Source organism: Neoarius graeffei, chromosome 13 (assembly GCF_027579695.1).
Source record: "Neoarius graeffei isolate fNeoGra1 chromosome 13, fNeoGra1.pri, whole genome shotgun sequence".
NCBI lineage: Eukaryota > Metazoa > Chordata > Actinopteri > Siluriformes > Ariidae > Neoarius > Neoarius graeffei.
In genome coordinates this window covers 61,592,350-61,614,699 of record NC_083581.1, presented here as the reverse complement: position 1 = coordinate 61,614,699, position 22,350 = coordinate 61,592,350, and the positions used below count along the sequence as shown (strand labels likewise).

General features: G+C 39.1%; 1 protein-coding gene across 2 annotated transcripts in view; it reads right to left on the bottom strand.

Annotated features, from left to right (window-relative positions):
* Window positions 1–4,904: 4,904 nt before the first annotated feature.
* Window positions 4,905–22,350, bottom strand: part of slc2a1a (solute carrier family 2 member 1a) — a 74,671-nt gene continuing 57,225 nt past the window's right edge. For both annotated transcript variants that reach the window (XM_060936965.1, XM_060936966.1), the window contains exons 2-10: window positions 19,664–19,759; window positions 13,593–13,753; window positions 13,249–13,489; window positions 12,936–13,098; window positions 11,031–11,218; window positions 8,283–8,387; window positions 7,932–8,033; window positions 5,468–5,671; window positions 4,905–5,364 (exon numbers count right to left, since the gene is read on the bottom strand). In XM_060936965.1, the coding sequence (XP_060792948.1) occupies window positions 5,164–5,364; window positions 5,468–5,671; window positions 7,932–8,033; window positions 8,283–8,387; window positions 11,031–11,218; window positions 12,936–13,098; window positions 13,249–13,489; window positions 13,593–13,753; window positions 19,664–19,759 (1,461 nt within the window). In that variant the 3' untranslated portion in view covers window positions 4,905–5,163. The remainder of the gene's footprint in view (window positions 5,365–5,467; window positions 5,672–7,931; window positions 8,034–8,282; window positions 8,388–11,030; window positions 11,219–12,935; window positions 13,099–13,248; window positions 13,490–13,592; window positions 13,754–19,663; window positions 19,760–22,350) is intronic.

Genomic DNA, 22,350 nt, shown 5'->3' with positions numbered 1-22,350 from the left:
TGATATTATGCACTGTAGATGATAATATGTTCAAACTCTTTGCAATTTTACACTGTGGAACTCCTTTCTGATATTGCTCCACTATTTGTCGGTGCAGAATTAGGGGGATTGGTGATCCTCTTCCCATCTTTACTTCTGAGAGCAGCTGCCACTCCAAGATGCTCTTTTTATACCTAGTCATGTTAATTACCTATTGCCAATTGACCTAATAAGTTGCAGTTTGGTCCTCCAGCTGTTCCTTTTTTGCAGGGCTTTGAACCAGAATTTTTTTCCTATTGGTTCGTTCCGAACAGAAACGGAATTTTAACGTTTCCAGTTTGGGGTTCCACCATTAAATAGACGTTCCCGAACCAGTTAGAACAAAAAAATTTCGTTCCCGGAACGTTTAATTACGTTCCCTGTCAGCTGTTTAACAAATGGCTATAAAATTATGTCTCTGTCTCATCCAGCTCAAGCCAAATGTAGGCTAATTCTATTACAACCTTCATTAAATAAGACAAAAAATAATTCAAAACAATTATTATTTCAAATGTTGGCGATTTGGATTCTCAGTATGTCTTCCCATCTACACAAACAGAAAAAGTGCCAAAAATGAAAGATAATTCGTTTAGTGTGTTACCAAAGGCTCGTCAGGCCCTATAGAGGGCTACCGCATGACGTCACCGCGCCGCGAGATTTTGTTAGGCGCCATATTGGAAGACCAAGTACACATCTATGCAAGTACATACATACATAAAACAAACTACACCTGAAATGTAGCCAGGGCCGGTTCTGCCCTAATCTGGACCCGGGTGCAACATCGCGCAACAACCCCCCCCCCAAAAAAAAAACCCAGTCTAAATCAGGACAACCATCACATAACTATAACTATAAACATTTTATATCAACTATTTTAACTAAATGGGCTATAATAAATCAGCCTGCAGGCAGCCACGGCGGGCTGCCTCAGAAAAGTAACCATTCAATGACACAACTGAAAGCCTGCAGTCACAGCGGGCTGCCTTAAAAAGTAACCATTTGTCCTACCTTAAAACTCGTTTTGCATTTTCTGCCTCCTTTTTTATATTTTTGACCCTCCGTTTTTCTTTCCTTTTCTGAAAACCCGATTTGTGTCCAGACATTTTGTTCTGCGACCAACGGACTAACTCGTCAGGTCTCGTCTCTCGAGTCCGCAATGATTCCCGTGGGAAGGGCAACAATTGATAAATTTTTACAAACAGCCAATAGGGAGGTTGCAACGTTCAGGCTCTTCTTTGCTCAGACACTCAGTAATGCACTTATTATCACATGGAGACGTGACAGTAGTCCACCTTCCCGCTCTCTCCATTCAGTCAGCGACCGTCACACAGGAAGTGAACCCCAGCGGGTCATAGAAACTTGCGCAGGAGAAGAATGACTTTTTTATTTGTAGGCTACAGAAACTTTGAGGAACGAAATAAAAACCGGTATTAACCGGTTACCATTATTTTTAATAAGCGTTTCTGTTCTGGAACATAAAAATAATAAAGTTTCTGGTTTCGTTTCTGTTCCATGTGAAATAGAAAAAGTTCCTGGTTTTCGTTCCTTGAACCGGTTCAAAGCCCTGCTTTTTTGTACCTTTAACTTTTCCAGCCTCTTATTGCCCCCGTCCCAACTTTTTTGAGATGTGTTGCTGTCATGAAATTTCAAATGAGCCAATATTTGGCATGAAATTTCAAAATGTCTCACTTTTGACATTTGATATGTTGTCTATGTTCTATTGTGAATACAATATCAGTTTTTGAGATTTGTAAATGATTGCATTCCGTTTTTATTTACAATTTGTACTTTGTCCCAACTTTTTTGGAATCGGGGTTGTATATCACAGGGAATAAATGCATATTTCTAATAAAATATATACTGTATATGTATATAGATTTATGACAATATATTTAGTATATTAAATGTGTTGAACATTTACGTCAGTTAAATGGGATTATTCTTCTGAATATAGAATCCTGGGGGGGAGCAGTATAATCAAACTACAGTAAAATGAAATACTCATGAAGCAAAAGGTGACTGATCCAAATGAGGGGGGAAAAATAATAAAAATGCAAAGCAAAGAGAGAGAGAGACTTCAGCTTCTCAGTGGCCTGTGTAGATTTGTAGCATTTAGAACCCATCCTTTAACCTTGTCATAAGGTTTACCAAATGTACAGAGCGCTTTCAAGTGTCATGTCACATAACGTGACAATTTAAATTCATTAAGCAGAGCCTCCATGTCAAAGTCGGCATCATTCTGCTTGATCAGAATTCAATAAATGCAAAAGGAATTCATAGACTAGGTGAAGCTCAGTGTGTTCACGGTTTCAGCAACATGTTTGAGAAATATTCTCAGTCACACAGTAGCTAGAGCAAAATTGTCAGCACTTTACTCAATGCATGATGAAAGAGGGGCGAAGTTGTACAAAAAAGAACAAGAGTGCTCTGAGAAAACAATATCCCCTGCTGGCAACTATGCCATAACTCTGGTAAAATGTGACTGAATTGAATGAAGTTGCAGTGTGCATTACTGACATATAACAAAGAATCCTGCCAAGTTTCATGAAATTCCTCCAAAAATTGTAAGAGGAGTTGATTTCAGAAGGTGTGCACCCTTCCCGGGATGGACGGACAGACATCACCACGACATAATCCCCCTTCGGGCCTTTTGGCCAGCAGGGGATAAAAATTTTGAAGGAAGTTGATCTCAGAAAGCAAGCACACCTTGATGAACTTGCCAAAGTACAAGTTTGTCAATAATCAAGGACATAACTCTGGTAAAATTTTCCCAAATTAAACGAAATTTCAATATGTGTATAACTCTCATATAACAAAGCCTTTTGCCAAGTTTGGCGAAATTCCTCCACAAATTGTGAGAGGAGTTGATTTCAGAAGAACGTACACCCTCATGAAATTGTCAAAATACAAGTTATTTAATCAAGGGTCAAAACGCTGGTAAAAGTTTCACAAACTAAATGAAATGGCAATATGCATATTACTGTCATATAACAAGGCCTTTTGCCAAGCTTCAAGAAATTCGTCCAAAAATTGTCAGAGGAGTTGATGTCAGAAGGCAAAGACACCTTCATGAAATTGTGAAAGTACGAGGTTGTTAATCAAGGGCCACAACTCTGGTAAAATGCGACTGAATTGAACAAAATAACAATATGCGTACTACTGACATATAACAAGGCCTTCTGCCAAGTTTCGTGAAATTCCTCCACAAATTGTGAGAGGAGTTGATTTCAGAAGGAAAACACACTCATGAAATTGTCAAAGTATAATTTTGTTAATCAAGGGCTGTAACTCTGGGAAAATGTGACCAAATTTAACGAAATTGCAATATGCATATTACCTACATATAACAAAGAATCCTGCTAAGTTTCATGAAAGTCCTCCAAAAGTTGTGAGAGGAGTTGATTTCAGAAAGTAAGCACCCTTCCCGGGAGGGAGGGATGGACAGAAATCGCCATGACATAATCCCCCTTTGGGCCTTTTGGCCAGCGGGGGATAAAAAAACAGAAAAGCCCAGTAGCACAGTTTTTGGCATATCGTGCTATAAGCTGGTCTTGATGGCTTTTAACAACCTGCTCATGAATAAATCAGGTTTCAAGGTACGTGTACATCACATTTTAATGTGTAGAGTTACCTGGCTCACACCAATGGTATAATGTATTCTCTACTGCCCCTGAGGCTACTGTCAGGAGTAAAAAGTAAATAAAATGACAGTAGGCTGTCATTTTAAACATACCGTACACTCACGACAGATATTTCAGGGATTGGGAACGCACAGAGTTTTGATGGAACTGCAAAAAAATAAAACAAATAAAATGGCTTAAATATGGGTGTGTATGTATGTATTTGTTTTTGTTTGTTTGTGGCATACAGTATATTAAATATTGTATTATTTAATTTGCGCTAGCAGCACTGGCACAAATTGTTACTCTCACTCAAGATCTTTCTACTTTCTCTCTTCTTATTATTATTCTCATAACATTATTTAGAATGCTATTTCTCCCTCAAGTTTTCAACCAATCATCACCAAATTTCACATGCAGAAAACCTCTGAGCTGAATTACATTGTTATGACTTTTGGTGCTGATCTGGATCACTGAACCAGAATGATCCATGAAAAACTTGTTTTTTTTTTTTTTCAATCACGTATAGCTCTGTCAATTTTCATGATTTTTTCAATCAGTTTTTTTTTTTATTTTGCTCAGGGCGGCAGGGCGCAACTTTTCCTTGACCATCAGTTGATGAAGGTCAGCTAGCTCAAATTACTGTGACTTTAGTCACAGTGTCTATGTAGTTATTAATTCTATTTAGACAAATGTCTTACCAATTTCATAATTTTGCTAATTTTATACATTTATTTCTAGAAACAAGAACAGAAACACGAAAAAATGCCAATAGAATAATACAAATTCAAATGTGAAATTATTAAAAATGGTTAGAAAGTGGAATTTTCTTCCATCTCCCAAAATATGTTAGTATGTGCATAAAACCATCCTAGATGTATTCTCAACATGGACCCAGTATTCCTGGGATATGCTTCAGATCCAGCATGACCCTGACCACAATAAAGCGCTTACTCAGGATGAACAGATGAATGAATGAATGAATGAATGAATGAATAGCACTGATATTGCACCAAGGATATTCAAGATGCTTTCATTTCCTAAGACTTTTTTTGCTGATTTACTTTGCACATGGTGAAATTGCTATAGCTGACTTCTTAATAGGCTCAATCTTAACCCATATTAGTTAATTTTTTTTAATTCAATATATTTTGTAAAATGAGACTTGTTGTATCATTGTACATTCCTGCCCATAAAATGAACGGTGTAAATAAACTATAGTGTGAGGCAGTAGTGTATCCACAGTGTATATCTTTTTAGCAGGGAATGCAAACGGTCAGTGTTTGCACAGTGATAGTGCAATTGTTAAATATTAAAACAATCACAAGTGGCCCACAGAGTAGCTACTCTCATCCTTCTAGGAAATAAAGAGAGAACACAAACAGGAGTCAGCCACAGGCTTCCTATCTTGCTGATAGATAAACACACCTATCTGAAAGTGGGTGTTGCCGCACTCATACAGTTACAGTATGTTATCAGAGGTTTATAGCGAGCCACCGAGGCAACACGGAGGAAAATGCAGGGCTCAGAGCTGTGAGTCTGCACCCAGCATGTTGTGATCATGTGGGCCATAAGTCTCTGCTCCAGAGCCTGCATTCTGCCGAAACCCTGCTGAGATCTCATCGAACGTCCGGCCCTTAGTTTCAGGCACCTTGAGGTAGGTGAAGACGAAGAAGATGAGCAACAACACGGTGAAGATGATGAAGACGTACGGGCCTGTCAATTGCTAAACAAGACAACAAAAGAAATGGTTAGTTCTGAAGCTTCTAATATGCAGTACAAGAATAAAGAAACAGCACACATAAATAATTATATTCACTTCTCCATACCTCCACATACTTGAAGCACATTCCTACTATGAAATTGGCTGTCCAGTTGGAGAAACCAGCTACAGCAATGGCAGCAGGTCGGGGGCCTTGACTAAAGAGTTCAGCCACGATAAACCATGGAATAGGACCAGGTCCAATCTCAAAGAAGGCCACGAAAACAAAGATGGCGACGATACTGACATATGAAAGGGCTGGGACTTTGTCCTAGAAAGGAATGGATGAAAATGGGCAAGCCATGGAAATTCAATCAAACTATGAAAGTCATTCCTTACAGAAAAAACAGTGTGTATGTGCGCGTGCTTCTGTGTGTGTGAACTTTAATAATGTATTAATCTGTTACCTTGTAAAAGTTGCAAACAAAAAATATGTAGTCTTTTTAGTCATAGTCACCTAATACAGCAGAATACAATCTTATATGAAACAACAGTGTGGAGAAAACTAATCAGTGATGGGATGATGGGATATCGCAGGACGTGAACAGAGTTACTGTTACCATGGTGAGTATTTTCCAAAACCAGCCCATGTTACAAAGAGCTGACACTGGAGACTCCTTCAATAAACGCTAAATGAATCTCTCCTTACAAAAAGCTTCACCATATCAACAATTACAGTATGATTTACTATGAGTCAGTAAGTGTGTTCAAACATTTGACTGGTACTGTAAACATTTTACTTTCATAAATAATGTGTATTTATCTGTTATATAAGTTACTGTGATTTATAGTAGGCATATCAGGTGAAAATTCAATCCAAATTGCTTGAAACGGCTCTGATTGAATTCAGAATTGAATGCAGAACAACAAACTTTTTACAGAATTAAAATATGTTTATCCATTCTTGAGATATTACAAATCAAAGATTGAAAAACTGCTGTAATATTCTGTATGAGGATCACATGGTCCAAAATGGGCCTCATTAACAAATGAGATCAAATGTTTTTTTTCTAAATAACGATTTTTTTTTCAATATATTTACATGGAGATTGTCAGATAGATGGTTGTGTACTGAATACAAAATTGTAAAAATTAGTAAAAACAAATTATGCAAATTAGTATCTAATTATCATTAATTATGCTAATTATGTTAAAATGTTTAATTGGTACAGTCAATAAAAAAGTAATAAATTATTACTTCTAATACCCTGTTTGTGCTCTGTAGACCTTTGTATTTCTCAAAATTAGGGCTTACTAGTGTTTATATTACAGAATATAAATGATTATTTCGATTAATATTCACAGCTTTCAAGGATAAGCTCGAAAAACTGTGTGAGCCACATCCAGTAAACAATGCCAATCAATTGAACCGAAATTGACACTTGCGTTTCTGACTTCTGTTTTTTTAAACTCGCATTCCGACCACTAAGATCTCAATATTTTTCATCAAAACAACTGCAGTTATATGTGATGAGTCATGGAATCCACGGACACATGTTGGCCGAAACGAATCCGAGAAAATCGCAAAAGAAGCATTAATTAATTAATGCTTCTTTTGCGATTTTCTCGGATTCGTTTCGGCCGACATGTGTCCGTGGATTCCATGACTCGTCACATATTCTAAAATAGTTATTTATTTACAGGAATCGGTTTGATTTGAAAAAATAAGTAGGTAAAGCTATAAAAACTCACTTCAAAGTCTCCTGTGAAGCATAACATCAAAACTACCAGAAGGAAAATTTTGCTAAATACTTCATCAGAAACAGTGAGAGCGAGAGAACATCCCTATAAAAGTTATCTGATTGATATTCACAAGTAATTCAGTCGGAAACTGATCAGAAGAGAGAGAGAGAGAGCCTGAGCACTTTCCCATGACTCAAAAAGCACTGGCAGTTTGCCAATGTCACGTGAGCAGAGTTTTTATTCTGTTATGCCGACTTCAACCTACTGTTACTCCCAAAGTACTGAACAGATCTTAAGGAGATAAATTTCTTTGGAAAGCAGAAATAATAAGCGTTTTAATGAGAGTATTCATGATAGAAAATATTCGAGTTAAGCAATGACAGATTTGGAAACGTAGATGAATGTCTGCATGCACAATTTTCACAGGACAGCCAGTGAGCATCTGATATGCCTACTGATAGAAACAATCATGTGTTTGATTGAGTACATTAATATAACGCTGTGATTTATGTGTCTTGCAGCCGGAACAACTGTCTGAGCTGCTGTTATAAGAAATGAATCTTCCCAGCAAAACAGAATTGAGAATTCAGTACTGTAGTGTAAACAGCAATGAATCTATACTAATATAGTACATAAATTAACATATGTCAAAAAAAGACATTCGAATATATTTTGCCCTGCAAGGATTAAACTCGACGTTATCTATCACTTACAAATTTGTCACAATTTCTCATGAGATGAGTTTTTCACCCCCAGTGATAATCAAAAGAGGAGGGAAACAAAATATAGGTTTAAAAGTAAATGGAAATTAATATAACAGGAACAGAAAACGTCAAGTATGTACTCACAGTCAATGCCATGGCAATGGTCATGGAAACCGCAGACACAGCCATTCCCATCAGCCCAATGAGGTGCAAAGATCTTCGTCCTGCTCGCTCTACCACAAACAGCTGCAGAAGTGAGACATTGCATCCAATAAGACACATACAGATAAAGGTTGCATGCGCACGTTCATACCGCGGTTAATTAAGCTAATCACGTTCATACCGCGGTTAATCACTTCAGTCAGTGATGTTGAAATAGCATCCACAACTGAACTGAATCATCAACTCAAAAGTCTACATGAGCCTTAAAACTTCAGCTAAGGCTTCAATTACACCTGCAGTATACTGTATATAGGAAATGCAAATGAAACTTACAGACACTATGGTGAATACGGTGTTTACAACTCCAGCACCAATGGTTGCATAGACCGGCTGGGACACTCCTGCTTTCTTGAAAATACTAGTAGAGTAGTAAAAAACCTACAAAATAGTAAAATCAAAAGGGTTATATTCATCTCAAGTAAGTAAAAAGGCAGGGAGTATCAATCTCTTTCTTCTAGCATTTTTCTTCACAGAGATAAGTAATTAGGAATGATAAGTTCATAAATAAATCAGGGCGGCACGGTGGTGTAGTGGTTAGCGCTGTCGCCTCACAGCAAGAAGGTCCTGGGTTCGAGCCCCGGGGCCGGCGAGGGCCTTTCTGTGTGGAGTTTGCATGTTCTCCCCGTGTTCGCGTGGGTTTCCTCCGGATGCTCCGGTTTCCCCCACAGTCCAAAGACATGCAGGTTAGGTTAACTGGTGACTCTAAATTGAGCGTAGGTGTGAATGTGAGTGTGAATGGTTGTCTGTGTCTACGTGTCAGCCCTGTGATGACCTGGCGACTTGTCCAGGGTGTACCCCGCCTTTCACCCGTAGTCAGCTGGGATAGGCTCCAGCTTACCTGCGACCCTGTAGAACAGGATAAAGCGGCTAGAGATAATGAGATAAGATGAGATGAGATAAATACGGAGGTGATGATAGGAAATTGCGTGTGCTGATTGGTCAAGAGCTTCGGACTATTTCTCAATAATCACCTCGAGTGACTCAACAAAATGGCAGCCAATCGCTTTGTCACCGTAAGCGAAGAAGAATTACAAATTATGAAAGAAACTGCTGTTCTGACACTGACGCAGTGATGTGGACGCTAAACCGGTCTGTTGTGGTAAAGAGAGAGCTGAGCCAAAAGGCAAAGCTCTCAATTTACTGGTCCATCTACGTTCCCACTCTCACCAATGGTCACGAGCTGTGGGTAGTGACCAAAAGAATAAGATCGTGGATACAAGTGGTAGAAATGAGTTTTCTCCACAGGGTGGCTGGGCTCTCCCTTAGAGACAGGGTGAGAAGCTGGGTCATTCGGGAGAGACTCGGAGTAGAACCGCTGCTCTTCCACATCGAAAGGAGTCAGTTGAGGTGGTTCGGGCACCTTGTTAGGATGCCTCCTGGACACCTCCCAAGGGAGGTTCTCTGGGCATGCTCCACTGTGAGGAGACCCCGAGGCTGACCCAGGACACGCTGGAATGATTACATCTCTCAGCTGGCCTGGGAATGCCTAGGTATTCCCCCGGAAGAGCTGGTGGAGGTGGCCGGGGAGAGGGAAGTCTGGGCTGCTCTGCTTAGGCTGCTACCCCCGCGACCTGGATCCGGATAAGCAGCAGAAGATGGATGGATGGACTGCTGTTCTTAAAAGCATTAAAGATGCTGCAAAATTGGGTCTAAAACTATTCAAAGGTAAGGTGGAATCGTGATTTATTTTATCGATTTCAAAACAAAGTATTTTGTATGACTTGCACAGATAAGTGACACAAGTCTGTGTGAGTTACATTTGCATGCCACATTTGTTTGTTTTTAAATAACCACATGTGTATTTATACTAAAACAATTATCCGTCTCAGGCTCAGTGAATATCAGTGAATAACAACCTCGACTTTGTCTCAGTTATTATTCATCAATATTCACCTCACCTTCGGCGAACAATTGTTAATTATTATGTAGCACGAGCTACTTCCGGTAAAATCATGCGCTCTGATTGGTTCCTTGGCAGGCAGCATTTTCCCGGCTTTCAATGTTGCAAAAAAGGAACAAAAACAAAAACAAAATGACAAAAAAAATGAATTGGAAATCAAAACTGAATCAAAAGCAGACGAAACAGAAGACAAACAAGTCACCGAGTTATTCAAGAAATGAGCAACGAAGAGAATTTAGAAACCGCTAACCGCTAACAGAAATTCAGTTTTGAAACCGTTAGCCATTTATTCTGCATGCGTGACTATGTTACAAATATGACGTGACTGAAAGCAGCATCATTATAATTTTAATCTTAGAAATATAAAGGCATATAATAAACTCTTTCTTAGCCTCGTTCGCTCAGTTTTTGTTGGAAACTTTTGTTTCTGTCAAGACCTCGGTCTGATATTTTCCCATGAAACACTCGCGCTCAGTTAATAAGTAGCAATAAGTAATACTTCTTACACCTTTTGTGCTTTTACAATACTGACAGTATTTGAAGTCTATATTGTTTATTGCACTTTTGCACGGTATTGTATTGTAGTGTACAAAGTGTATGTGATATATTTTGTGTGTGTATTGTCTTGTTTGTTTTTTTTCTTTATAACTGCATATGAAAATAATTTTTGCACAACTTCCATCCATCCATCCATCCATTATCTGTAGCCGCTTATCCTGTTCTACAGGGTCACAGGCAAGCTGGAGCCTATCCCAGCTGACTATGGGCGAGAGGCGGGGTACACCCTGGACAAGTCGCCAGATCATCACAGGGTTGACACAGAGACACAGACAACCATTCACACTCACATTCACACCTACGGTCAATTTAGAGCCACCGATTAGCCTAACCTGCATGTCTTTGGACTGTGGGGGAAACCGGAGCACCCAGAGGAAACCCATGCAGACATGAGGTGTGTGCAAACTCCACACAGAAAGGCCCTCGCCGGCCTCAAACCCAGGACCTTCTTGCTGTGAGGTGACAGTGCTAACCACTACATCACCATGCCACCCTTTGTACAACTTGTATATGGCAAATAAACATTCAGATTTTGCTTTAGATTATACATAGTGTCAACTCACAGCGTTGATGCCGGAGAACTGCTGCGATAGCTGCAGCATGACAGCGATGAGGAGTGGCTGGCGGTAAAGTGGAGACCGGAACAACTCTATGATCGTTACTTTTTTCTCCCTCATCATCTGCCTGCTCTCCTCCTTCATCTCCTGGATGTCCTCTCCAACATCCTCGGTGCCACGAAGCTTCTTCAGAACTACCAGAACATTTCCATTTGTACATTTGTCATCAGCTGAATTTACATTCTACAACCCCGATTCCAAAAAAGTTGGGACAAAGTACAAATTGTACATAAAAACGGAATGCAATAATTTACAAATCTCAAAAACTGATATTGTATTCACAATGGAACATAGACAACATATCAAATGTCGAAAGTGAGACATTTTGAAATTTCATGCCAAATATTGGCTCATTTGAAATTTCATGACAGCAACACATCTCAAAAAAGTTGGGACGGGGGCAATAAGAGGCTGGAAAACTTAAAGGTACAAAAAAGGAACAGCTGGAGGACCAAATTGCAACTCATTAGGTCAACTGGCAATAGGTCATTAACATGACTGGGTATAAAAAGAGCATCTTGGAGTGGCAGCGGCTCTCAGAAGTAAAGATGGGAAGAGGATCACCAATCCCCCTAATTCTGCACCGACAAATAGTGGAGCAATATCAGAAAGGAGTTCGACAGTGTAAAATTGCAAAGAGTTTGAACATATCATCATCTACAGTGCATAATATCATCAAAAGATTCAGAGAATCTGGAAGAATCTCTGTGCGTAAGGGTCAAGGCCGGAAAACCATACTGGGTGCCCGTGATCTTCGGGCCCTTAGACGGCACTGCATCACATACAGGCATGCTTCTGTATTGGATATCACAAAATGGGCTCAGGAATATTTCCAGAGAACATTATCTGTGAACACAATTCACCGTGCCATCTGCCGTTGCCAGCTAAAACTCTATAGTTCAAAGAAGAAGCCGTATCTAAACATGATCCAGAAGCACAAACGTCTTCTCTGGGCCAAGGCTCATTTAAAATGGACTGTGGCAAAGTGGAAAACTGTTCTGTGGTCAGACGAATCAAAATTTGAAGTTCTTTATGGAAATCAGGGATGCCGTGTCATTCGGACTAAAGAGGAGAAGGACGACCCAAGTTGTTATCAGCGCTCAGTTTAGAAGCCTGCATCTCTGATGGTATGGGGTTGCATTAGTGCGTGTGGCATGGGCAGCTTACACATCTGGAAAGACACCATCAATGCTGAAAGGTATATCCAGGTTCTAGAGCAACATATGCTCCCATCCAGACAACGTCTCTTTCAGGGAAGACCTTGCATTTTCCAACATGACAATGCCAAACCACATACTGCATCAATTACAGCATCATGGCTGTGTAGAAGAAGGGTCCGGGTACTGAACTGGCTAGCCTGCAGTCCAGATCTTTCACCCATAGAAAACATTTGGCGCATCATAAAACGGAAGATATGACAAAAAAGACCTAAGACAGTTGAGCAGCTAGAATCCTACATTAGACAAGAATGGGTTAACATTCCTATCCCTAAACTTGAGCAACTTGTCTCCTCAGTCCCCAGACGTTTACAGACTGTTGTAAAGAGAAAAGGGGATGTCTCACAGTGGTAAACATGGCCTTGTCCCAACTTTTTTGAGATGTGTTGCTGTCATGAAATTTAAAATCACCTAATTTTTCTCTTTAAATAATACATTTTCTCAGTTTAAACATTTGATATGTCATCTATGTTCTATTCTGAATAAAATATGGAATTTTGAAACTTCCATATCATTGTATTCCATTTTTATTTACAATTTGTACTTTGTCCCAACTTTTTTGGAATCAGGGTTGTATTACATGTATGCTTGTTGTGTTTGAATGATAGTGTGTAGTAAATTATGGAGCCGTCACCAGTCTTGGCTTTGTTCTCTTCATTCTGGTTGATGAGAAGAAAGCGAGGGCTCTCAGGACAGAATGGCAGCAGGGCACATTGAATCAAGCCCGGGATGAAGGTGAAACCCAGCAAGAAAGGCCACATTGTTGCATTTCCCATAATAGACTCAATGCCAAAGACCTGCAAATGAAAATGACAGAAGCAATAAAAGAAAGAAACTGGATATAAACAAGGTGCAATGGGTGTACAGACTAGCACACAGTCCACTACTAAGGATTAACTTCTTTGTGATATACAATGAGTGGTTTAATGACAAGTTTTTCACATTACCTGCGCCATCAGGATGCCGATGACAATACCCAATTGATGTAGAGTGCCCAGTGCTCCACGTAAAGACGTCGGAGCAATTTCACCTATATACATGGGCACAAAGCCTGTGGACAGACCAGAGTAAAGACCCACAACAAGCCGACCAATAATCAGCATCTCCCAGGATGCAGCCAGCTTAGAGAAGCCCATTAAAGCAGCTGCTATAAATACCAGGATATTAGCCACAAGCATTGAGTTCCTCCTACAGAAAGACAGAGGAGAGATGAGTACTGAACCAGTACCAGTGATGTACCAGTGAACAGCACAGATTTCAGCAGGACTCAAGTATGGTTCTGAAATCCCACCTGCCCAGACGATTGACAAACAGTCCTACGGAGAAAGAGCTGAAGATACCTCCGACAGAAAAAATAGCGACAGAAATGGCCCAGAGAGTGGTGAGGGAGTTTGGAGGGATGTATTCTTTATATCGAGAATGCCATGTCTCATTGTAGAACTCCTCAATAATCTGCAATGGAGAAATTTGATGAACAATCAGTGAACAATAAATTGAAACAAGGGAGCTATAAAAAGTAATGAAAGCTGAGAACAACAAGTGTTGCCAGGCAAACAAACCTCGCCCAGCAGCAATTATTTTATACGGTACCTATATGTTGATAATGGTAATATTTCTCAATCAGCTGTCAAGTTATAGTCCTATGAAAATCCATGACCTTGAGTTTGACTTTTCGAAGTCATTCAAGGTCATAGGTCATGGTGCCAAATGAAAGCCCATACAGCACTTCCTATAAGTTGATAATGGTAAATATCTGTCTATTAGCAACCGTTTTCAAGTTACAGCCCTCTGAAAATCTGTGACCTTGAATTTGACCTTTCAGGGTCACTCAAGGTCAAAGATCATGCTGCCAAATGAAAGGCCATATGGGAGTTCCTATATGCTCATAATAGTAAACATTTGTCTATCGGCAACCATTTTTGAATTATAATGGAAAATATGTTATTTTAACCGAAAGGTTGACTTTCCAGTGACCTTGACGTTCACCTTGACCCAATTACCCCCAAAATTTAATCAGTTTACCTACGGGCCATTGCCCACCTACCCTGAAACTTTGAAGTCAATCGGTGCAACCGTCTAGACGCTAGATTGTTAACAGACAGACACACAAACAAACAAACCACACTGATTACAATATCTTGCCCCGCTTACTCTGTCACAGGCGAGGTAATTAACGAGACCTCACTGGCCACTTAATTACATCTGCACATTTATGCAATTATTGAATCTGCCAATCATGTGGCAGCAGTGCAGTGTATTAATTCATACAGATACAAGTCAAAAGTTGCAGTTATTGTTCACATCAGATATCAGAAGGGGGAGAAAATGTGAGTTTGAGCTGATTGGAAGGCTATGGTAACTCTTTACATCCATGATGAGCACCTCAGAATGCACTACATGCCAAACCTTGAAGTTAATGAGCTACAACAACAGAAGACCACATCGGGTTATACTCCTGTCAGTCAAATACAGGAATCTGGAGCTACAATGGGCACAGGGTCACCAAAACTGGACAGCTGAAGATCAGAAAAAGACCTTTCAATATTCAAATGCTCAGTTTCAGAAAAGTGAAGCTCTTGAGCTCTTGACATCCATCTACAACCCTGATTCCAAAAAAGTTGGGACAAAGTACAAATTGTAAATAAAAACGTAATGCAATGATGTGGAAGTTTCAAAATTCCATATTTTATTCAGAATATAACATAGATGACATATCAAATGTTTAAACTGAGAAAATGTATCATTTAAAGTGAAAAATTAGGTGATTTTAAATTTCATGACAGCAACACATCTCAAAAAAGTTGGGACAAGGCCATGTTTACCACTGTGAGACATCCCCTTTTCTCTTTACAACAGTCTGTAAACGTCTGGGAACTGAGGAGACAAGTTGCTCAAGTTTAGGGATAGGAATGTTAACCCATTCTTGTCTAATGTAGGATTCTAGTTGCTCAAATGTCTTAGGTCTTTTTTGTCATATCTTCCGTTTTATGATGCGCCAAATGTTTTCTATGGGTGAAAGATCTGGACTGCAGGCTGGCAAGTTCAGTACCCGGACCCTTCTTCTATGCAGCCATGATGCTGTAATTGATGCAGTATGTGGTTTGGCATTGTCATGTTGGAAAATGCAAGGTCTTCCCTGAAAGAGACGTTGTCTGGATGGGAGCATATGTTGCTCTAGAACCTGGATATACCTTTCAGCATTGATGGTGTCTTTCCAGATGTGTAAGCTGCCCATGCCACATGCACTAATGCAACCCCATACCATCAGAGATGCAGGCTTCTAAATTGAGCGCTGATAACAACTTGGGTCGTCCTTCTCCTCTTTAGTCCGAATGATACGGTGTCCCTGATTTCCATAAAGAACTTCAAATTTTGATTCGTCTGACCACAGAACAGTTTTCCACTTTGCCACAGTCCATTTTAAATGAGCCTTGGCCCAGAGAAGACGTCTGCGCTTCTGGATCATGTTTACATACGGCTTCTTCTTTGAACTTTAGAGTTTTAGCTGGCAACAGCGGATGGTACGGTGAATTGTGTTCACAGATAATGTTCTCTGGAAATATTCCTGAGCCCATTTTGTGATTTCCAATACAGAAGCATGCCTGTATGTGATGCAGTGCCGTCTAAGGGCCCGAAGATCACGGGCACCCAGTATGGTTTTCCGGCCTTGACCCTTACGCACAGAGATTCTTCCAGGTTCTCTGAATCTTTTGATGATATTATGCACTGTAGATGATGATATGTTCAAACTCTTTGCAATTTTACACTGTCGAACTCCTTTCTGATATTGCTCCACTATTTGTCGGCGCAGAATTAGGGGGATTGGTGATCCTCTTCCCATCTTTACTTCTGAGAGCCGCTGCCACTTCAAGATGCTCTTTTTATACCCAGTCATGTTAATGACCTATTGCCAACTGACCTAATGAGTTGCAATTTGGTCCTCCAGCTGTTCCTTTTTTGTACCTTTAACTTTTCCAGCCTCTTATTGCCCCCGTCCCAACTTTTTTGAGATGTGTTGCTGTCATGAAATTTCAAATGAGCCAATATTTGGCATGAAATTTCAAAATGTCTCACTTTCGACATTTGATATGTTGTCTATGTTCTATTGTGAATATAATATCAGTTTTTGAGATTTGTAAATTATTGCATTCTGTTTTTATTTACAATTTGTACTTTGTCCCAACTTTTTTGGAATTGGGGTTGTACATGATTTTTTACAGTGTGCTGCTGCCACATGATTGGCTGATCGAATACGTCCATGAAGGGTGCAGGTGTTCCTATTAAAGTGGCCAGGGAATATATAGCTAATGAGGTTACAGAATTCCAGAGATTAGTTCTAGCCCTCAATCTAGCTTCACTTTTCCAGTGCATCTAAAATCACTACATTATGATTGGAGCTAAACTCCATAGCAGGGATTAGTGTTGCCAAGGCCATTATTTATCAGTGAAACTGTAATTAGATGAATTGTATTCATGTTTGACAATCCAGACAATTAAGCTGAAGGTTTAAAGCAAATGATAAATAAAAATGTTACTATCTAGAGTATGTATATGGGCCATGATTATGCTTAAAATGTAATGCATTACAGATAAAATGTATGTAGTAAACATATAAATAGAAATAAGGTCATAAGGGTTTTAATATATGGTTTAGAGGTCTATGTTTTTGAATTAGATGATTAACCATTGGGCTAGAATTTGAACAGCTATTGGGCTGGTTTGAACAGTCAGAATAGTCCCAGCCTTATCCTTGAGTCAGTAGAGGGAGTCATTCTCCACATTAACCACATAGTAGGCATACCGTATGAGGTGAATATTCAAATTCAATCCAAATTGCTTGAAACGACTCTCACTGAATTCAGAATTGAATGCAGAACAACAGACTTTTTACAGAATTAAAATATGTTTATCCATTCTTGAGCTATTACAAATCAAAGACTGGAAAAACGGCTTCATTTTTAGAAAAGTGCCGTAATATTGTGTATTCGGATCACATGGTCCAAAATGGGCCTCATTAGCATATGAGATCAAATGTTTTTGCTTAGTAACTTTTTTTTTCTCAAGATATTTACATGGAAATTGGCAGGCACATAAATGGTTGTGTACTGAATACAAAGTTTTTAAAAATGTGTAAAAATAAATTATGCAAATTAGTATGACATTAGCATTAATTATGCTAATTATATTTAAACGTTAGATCGGTACACTCAATAAAAAAGTAATAATAGATTATTTCTAATACCCTCTTTGTGCTCTGTAGGCTTTTGTATTTCTTATAAATAGGGCCTACTAGTGTTTATATGAAATAATATAAATAATTAATTCGATTAACATTCACCGCTTTCAAGGATAACCTCGAAAAAACTGTCTGAGCCACATCCAATAAACAATTCCAATTAATTGAACTGAAATTGACACTTGCATTTCTAACTTCTGGGTTTTTAAAATATCATTCTGTCCACTAAGATCGCAACATTTTTCATCAAAACAACTCCAGTTATATTCTAAAATAGTTATTTATTTACATGAATCAGTTTGATTTGAAAAAAAAACAAGTAGGTAAAGCTATGAAAACTCACTTCAAAGTCTCCCATGAAGCATAACATCAAAACTACCAGACGGAAAATTTTGCTGAATACTTCATCAGAAACAGTGAGAGTGAGAGAACATCTCTATAAAAGTTATCATATTCATAAGTAATCCAGTCAGAAATCGATCAGGAGAGAGAGAGAGAGAGCCTGAGCACTTTCCCGTGACTCAAAAAGCACCATCAGTTTTCCGACATCATGCGAGTAGAGAGTGCACTCTGTTGTACCAACTTCAACCTGCTGTTACTTCCAAAATACTGAACAGATCTTAATTAGATGAATTTCTTTGGAAAGCAGAGATTATAAGCTTTTTAATGAGCATATTCACGATAGAAAATATTCAAGAGTTAAGCAATGACAGATTTGGAAACTTAGATGAGCGTCTGCATGCACAATTTTCACAGCACGGCCAGCGAGCATCTGATGTGCCTACTGATATGGTGAACATTTTTGCTGCAGTGTTAAAAGACATGACAATTCAAAAGGATTGTCTGAGAAAGTCATACATCATTGTAAAACCAACCCAGTCCAGAACAGATCATTTTATGAGAGACTAGAAAGGGAAAACTTGGTTTATGGTGCTACTGAACAGACTAAACAGACTCAGGACCATTATGGACTCACACTTGTAGTTGTTTGCTTGTAGTGAAAGAGGTTAATGTTAGATTTAGAGATTTCATCGTACTGCATTTGTATTTTTTTTTTCCTTGCACCTTCATCTGAAGAACACGGAGCAAAATTCAGCTTTGAACCATACCCCCTTTATGTGACCTTTGACTGGAGTTCACAGGTCACGGAATAACAGTCTGTGTTTTATCTAAACGCGTCCATACTAATAAAGTGGAAATTTACAGGTATAAGATATATAAAAAAGAGTGAATTTGTCTGTGGCATGTTCTGACAATATTATCTGCACTGTAAGTTGACATCAAAGATCTTTTGTGAAATATTACAGCCTCCCAAGGCCATTTTTTGCAATAGCATTACGGCTAAAGCCCTTCAGTATAACATTATTTTAACAGGAAATTAAAACTCATCCTACAGTTTCAGTCCTGGAAGGTCAGCCGTTTAAACCAAACTGTGTTAAAGCAGAACAATTAATTGCATCATCCTACTAGTAGATAATTTGTATTCATTCTACACATAAATGATTGAAAGAACCACATTTATCTGCCAATAGAAAAAACACAATTTTAAGCTTAAAGCTTTTATGCATACAGTACATTAAAAAAAAGTATCCAGATTCTTAAAATAACTCTTGATTCCTAAGATAACTTCAAATTGCATTCTGTCTGATTTTATTCATTTTCCCCCCATTTTCTCCCTAATTTGGTCAACTGCCAATTCCTACCCATGAGATAGCTCTCTCCTATCATACAACAGCTACCAGGTGGGAAGGGTAAACACTAATGCGTTTTCTCTGAGACACATGAAACCAGCCAACTGCATAGCTTCGAACTGCTGCTCATGTTGAGTCACAGTAACACACTCAGAGGAAATTGCTATCTACCCTCTTCTGCATACATGACCCCACGGATGCCCACGATTATCCAGTGACTGACAGGGAGAGCGAGAGCACGCATGCTATCCCTCCCATCCTATCCCTCCTTTGACTCCCTGTCACGGATGGCTGCTTTATAGTCAGGATTTGAACTCACCATCCCCTGACGAAAACTAATGCTTGTCTTTTGCCCAACTCAGAAGCGACGACAATATTTCTTACTTTATTTGTGCTTTTTGTGTCAAAAGTTTGATGGAAATGGGCTGCGCTTACCGTCTCAGGTGCATTAATGACTCCTGTGTTATAGCCGAACTGTAAGGAGCCCATTACTGCTGTCCCAACGGCCACCAGTAGTTGAAGCGTCAGATGCTGCACACAGAAAATGGAAGAAAAGTGTTTATAAATCACATGACCCTATTAAGCCTTTCAATCATTTCAAAGGATTTCACACAACAGGAGCCAGAACTTTCTTTCAACACAGTCATGTTTGGACATATCCCCTGGATTGAGTGTAGTTAATCTCTTAGCTGAATTTCCATTGGAAACAATGATGCATAATCCATGTATTAGCAAGAGTATTGTAAAAATAATGTGAGGAGGAAAACGTGTGTATACGTATGGCTTTTGTTTTTTTATGGATCCTTATAATTACTGCCAGACACATTTGAATTATAACAAGGCAGTCAATTTCATTTAAAAAGTTTGTGATGATCCACTCTTTTCATGAAGAATTGCATTTCCTTCTATATAAAATGTAGTTATTTATTTAAGAAATATGACATCCATGTCGGGCGGCACGGTGGTGTAGTGGTTAGCGCTGTCGCCTCACAGCAAGAAGGTCCTGGGTTCGAGCCCCGTGGCCGGCGAGGGCCTTTCTGTGTGGAGTTTGCATGTTCTCCCCGTGTCCGCGTGGGTTTCCTCCGGGTGCTCCGGTTTCCCCCACAGTCCAAAGACATGCAGGTTAGGTTAACTGGTGACTCTAAATTGACCGTAGGTGTGAATGTGAGTGTGAATGGTTGTCTGTGTCTATGTGTCAGCCCTGCGATGACCTGGCGACTTGTCCAGGGTGTACCCCGCCTTTCGCCCGTAGTCAGCTGGGATAGGCTCCAGCTTGCCTGCAACCCTGTAGAAGGATAAAGCGGCTAGAGATAATGAGATGAGATGAGACATCCATGTCCCTACCAATTGTACTGTTTTACTTGTGTTTTTGTTTAAAAAAAAATCATATTTATAATAATACTGTTGTTTAAAAAAAAAAGCAACAAAGCAGTAATTAGCTATGAGGACACAGAGGTGCAGACATCAGTAGTTTTCAAAGGTTTTGTTTTCATGCCTCTCATGGAGCGTATCTACTCTGCACAATATTATCCAATCAGCAGTGATGTCTAGTTCTCAACTGGCCTCAGAGCAGCCCATAGTCTTAATCGACCAGTATGTTTATTTCTCATGGGATGCGATACTACTGACTTTAACTCCTTTATGAGAGGTATGCAATGCTTATATTATATATTATTATACATACAGGACACTTTTTCAATGGAATAAAAACATTTATTTTTTTCGCAGTGTGGTTTTCATCAAATCCTGCGCTCTGACTGGCTGGCGAGCGGGTCCGTATCCTACGGTACGGACCCCAGTTACGGACCTCTGGCGACTCGCTCGTTCACAACAACAACAACAAACATAGTAGTAATTTTTGTCAGCATTTATCTTTTTTTATAAGATTTATTTATAAGATTTTTTATCAAAAATCTTATACATTTTTGCCAGCATTTCTCAGCATAATAGCATTAATTTTACATCATGGATAGCGATAATGACAGTGTTCACATCGAAAGTGAGTTTTACTACCCTGAGGAAGAAGAAATAAAAGAAAACATTTCAGGAGAAAGCTAAAAACCTCTAACTTGCTAACGCCGAGCAAAAACATGGCTGAATCCTGAATGACTCAATTTTGTATAAATAGGGGACTACATAGGCAGCAAAATGTAGTTTTTTTCCTGCCATGGAAGTGCACGTATATACTGAGGAGGAAGCAATTTGCATTACAGCCGTGAATGAGGATTCAAAATGGCGGCTCGGCTTGGTTTTCCCTTTCGGACACTCTCGTTTTCTGTTAGAATTTGGGAAAGAAAAAAATATATATATTATTTACCAGCTTAAGGTCGGTCCATATGCTGAAATACCATGACCTCGGCCCAGAGGGCCTCGGTCAGTACTTTCAAGACCTCGGTCACAGTATTTCATGATACGGACCTCCCAGCTGGTAAATAACATATATGTATTCTATTCCCTTCTAGCGGGTTTCATTCATTTGGTTTGACAGTATGTAATATTGTTAGCATATCGCTCATCCTACGTGTATTACATCACTCTAGCCAATGGAGAATGAGCATTGAATATGGTTTATGATATTGCATGCTTGTCAAGACAACAGGACGTCACACATCGGAGCTGACGCGAATATTCAATGAGAAAGTTTCTGCTACGCATGCGCAGAAGCATTTCTTTGTTCGCCGGGAGCGCCCGCAGTAAACACTTGCAACAAATTGAAAATGCCATAAGATACGTATTACACATAAAACTTCCGCGCTAGTGAGCGACTGTGACAATTTGTAAACAAACATGGCCACCAGGTTTGCTTCATTAAATATGGAAAGTTTTGAGAGAATTTTGAGAGAAAGATGCTTTGAACACCTGAAAGGCTACCAAAATGTCATTAGTAACCCCTCTGTTCTTAACTTAATGTAAAATTTATAATTGTTCCATCAAATGTGTATGTATTATTAGATAGATAGATAGATAGATAGATAGATAGATAGATAGATAGATAGATAACTTTGTCATTCATCTGTACATTCAGAATGCATATTTGAACGCAATTTTGTTTCACTGGCTTGCGTCAATATAAACAAAATATAAAATGTTATGATTAGATAGTTTAAATAAAAAAACCTTGA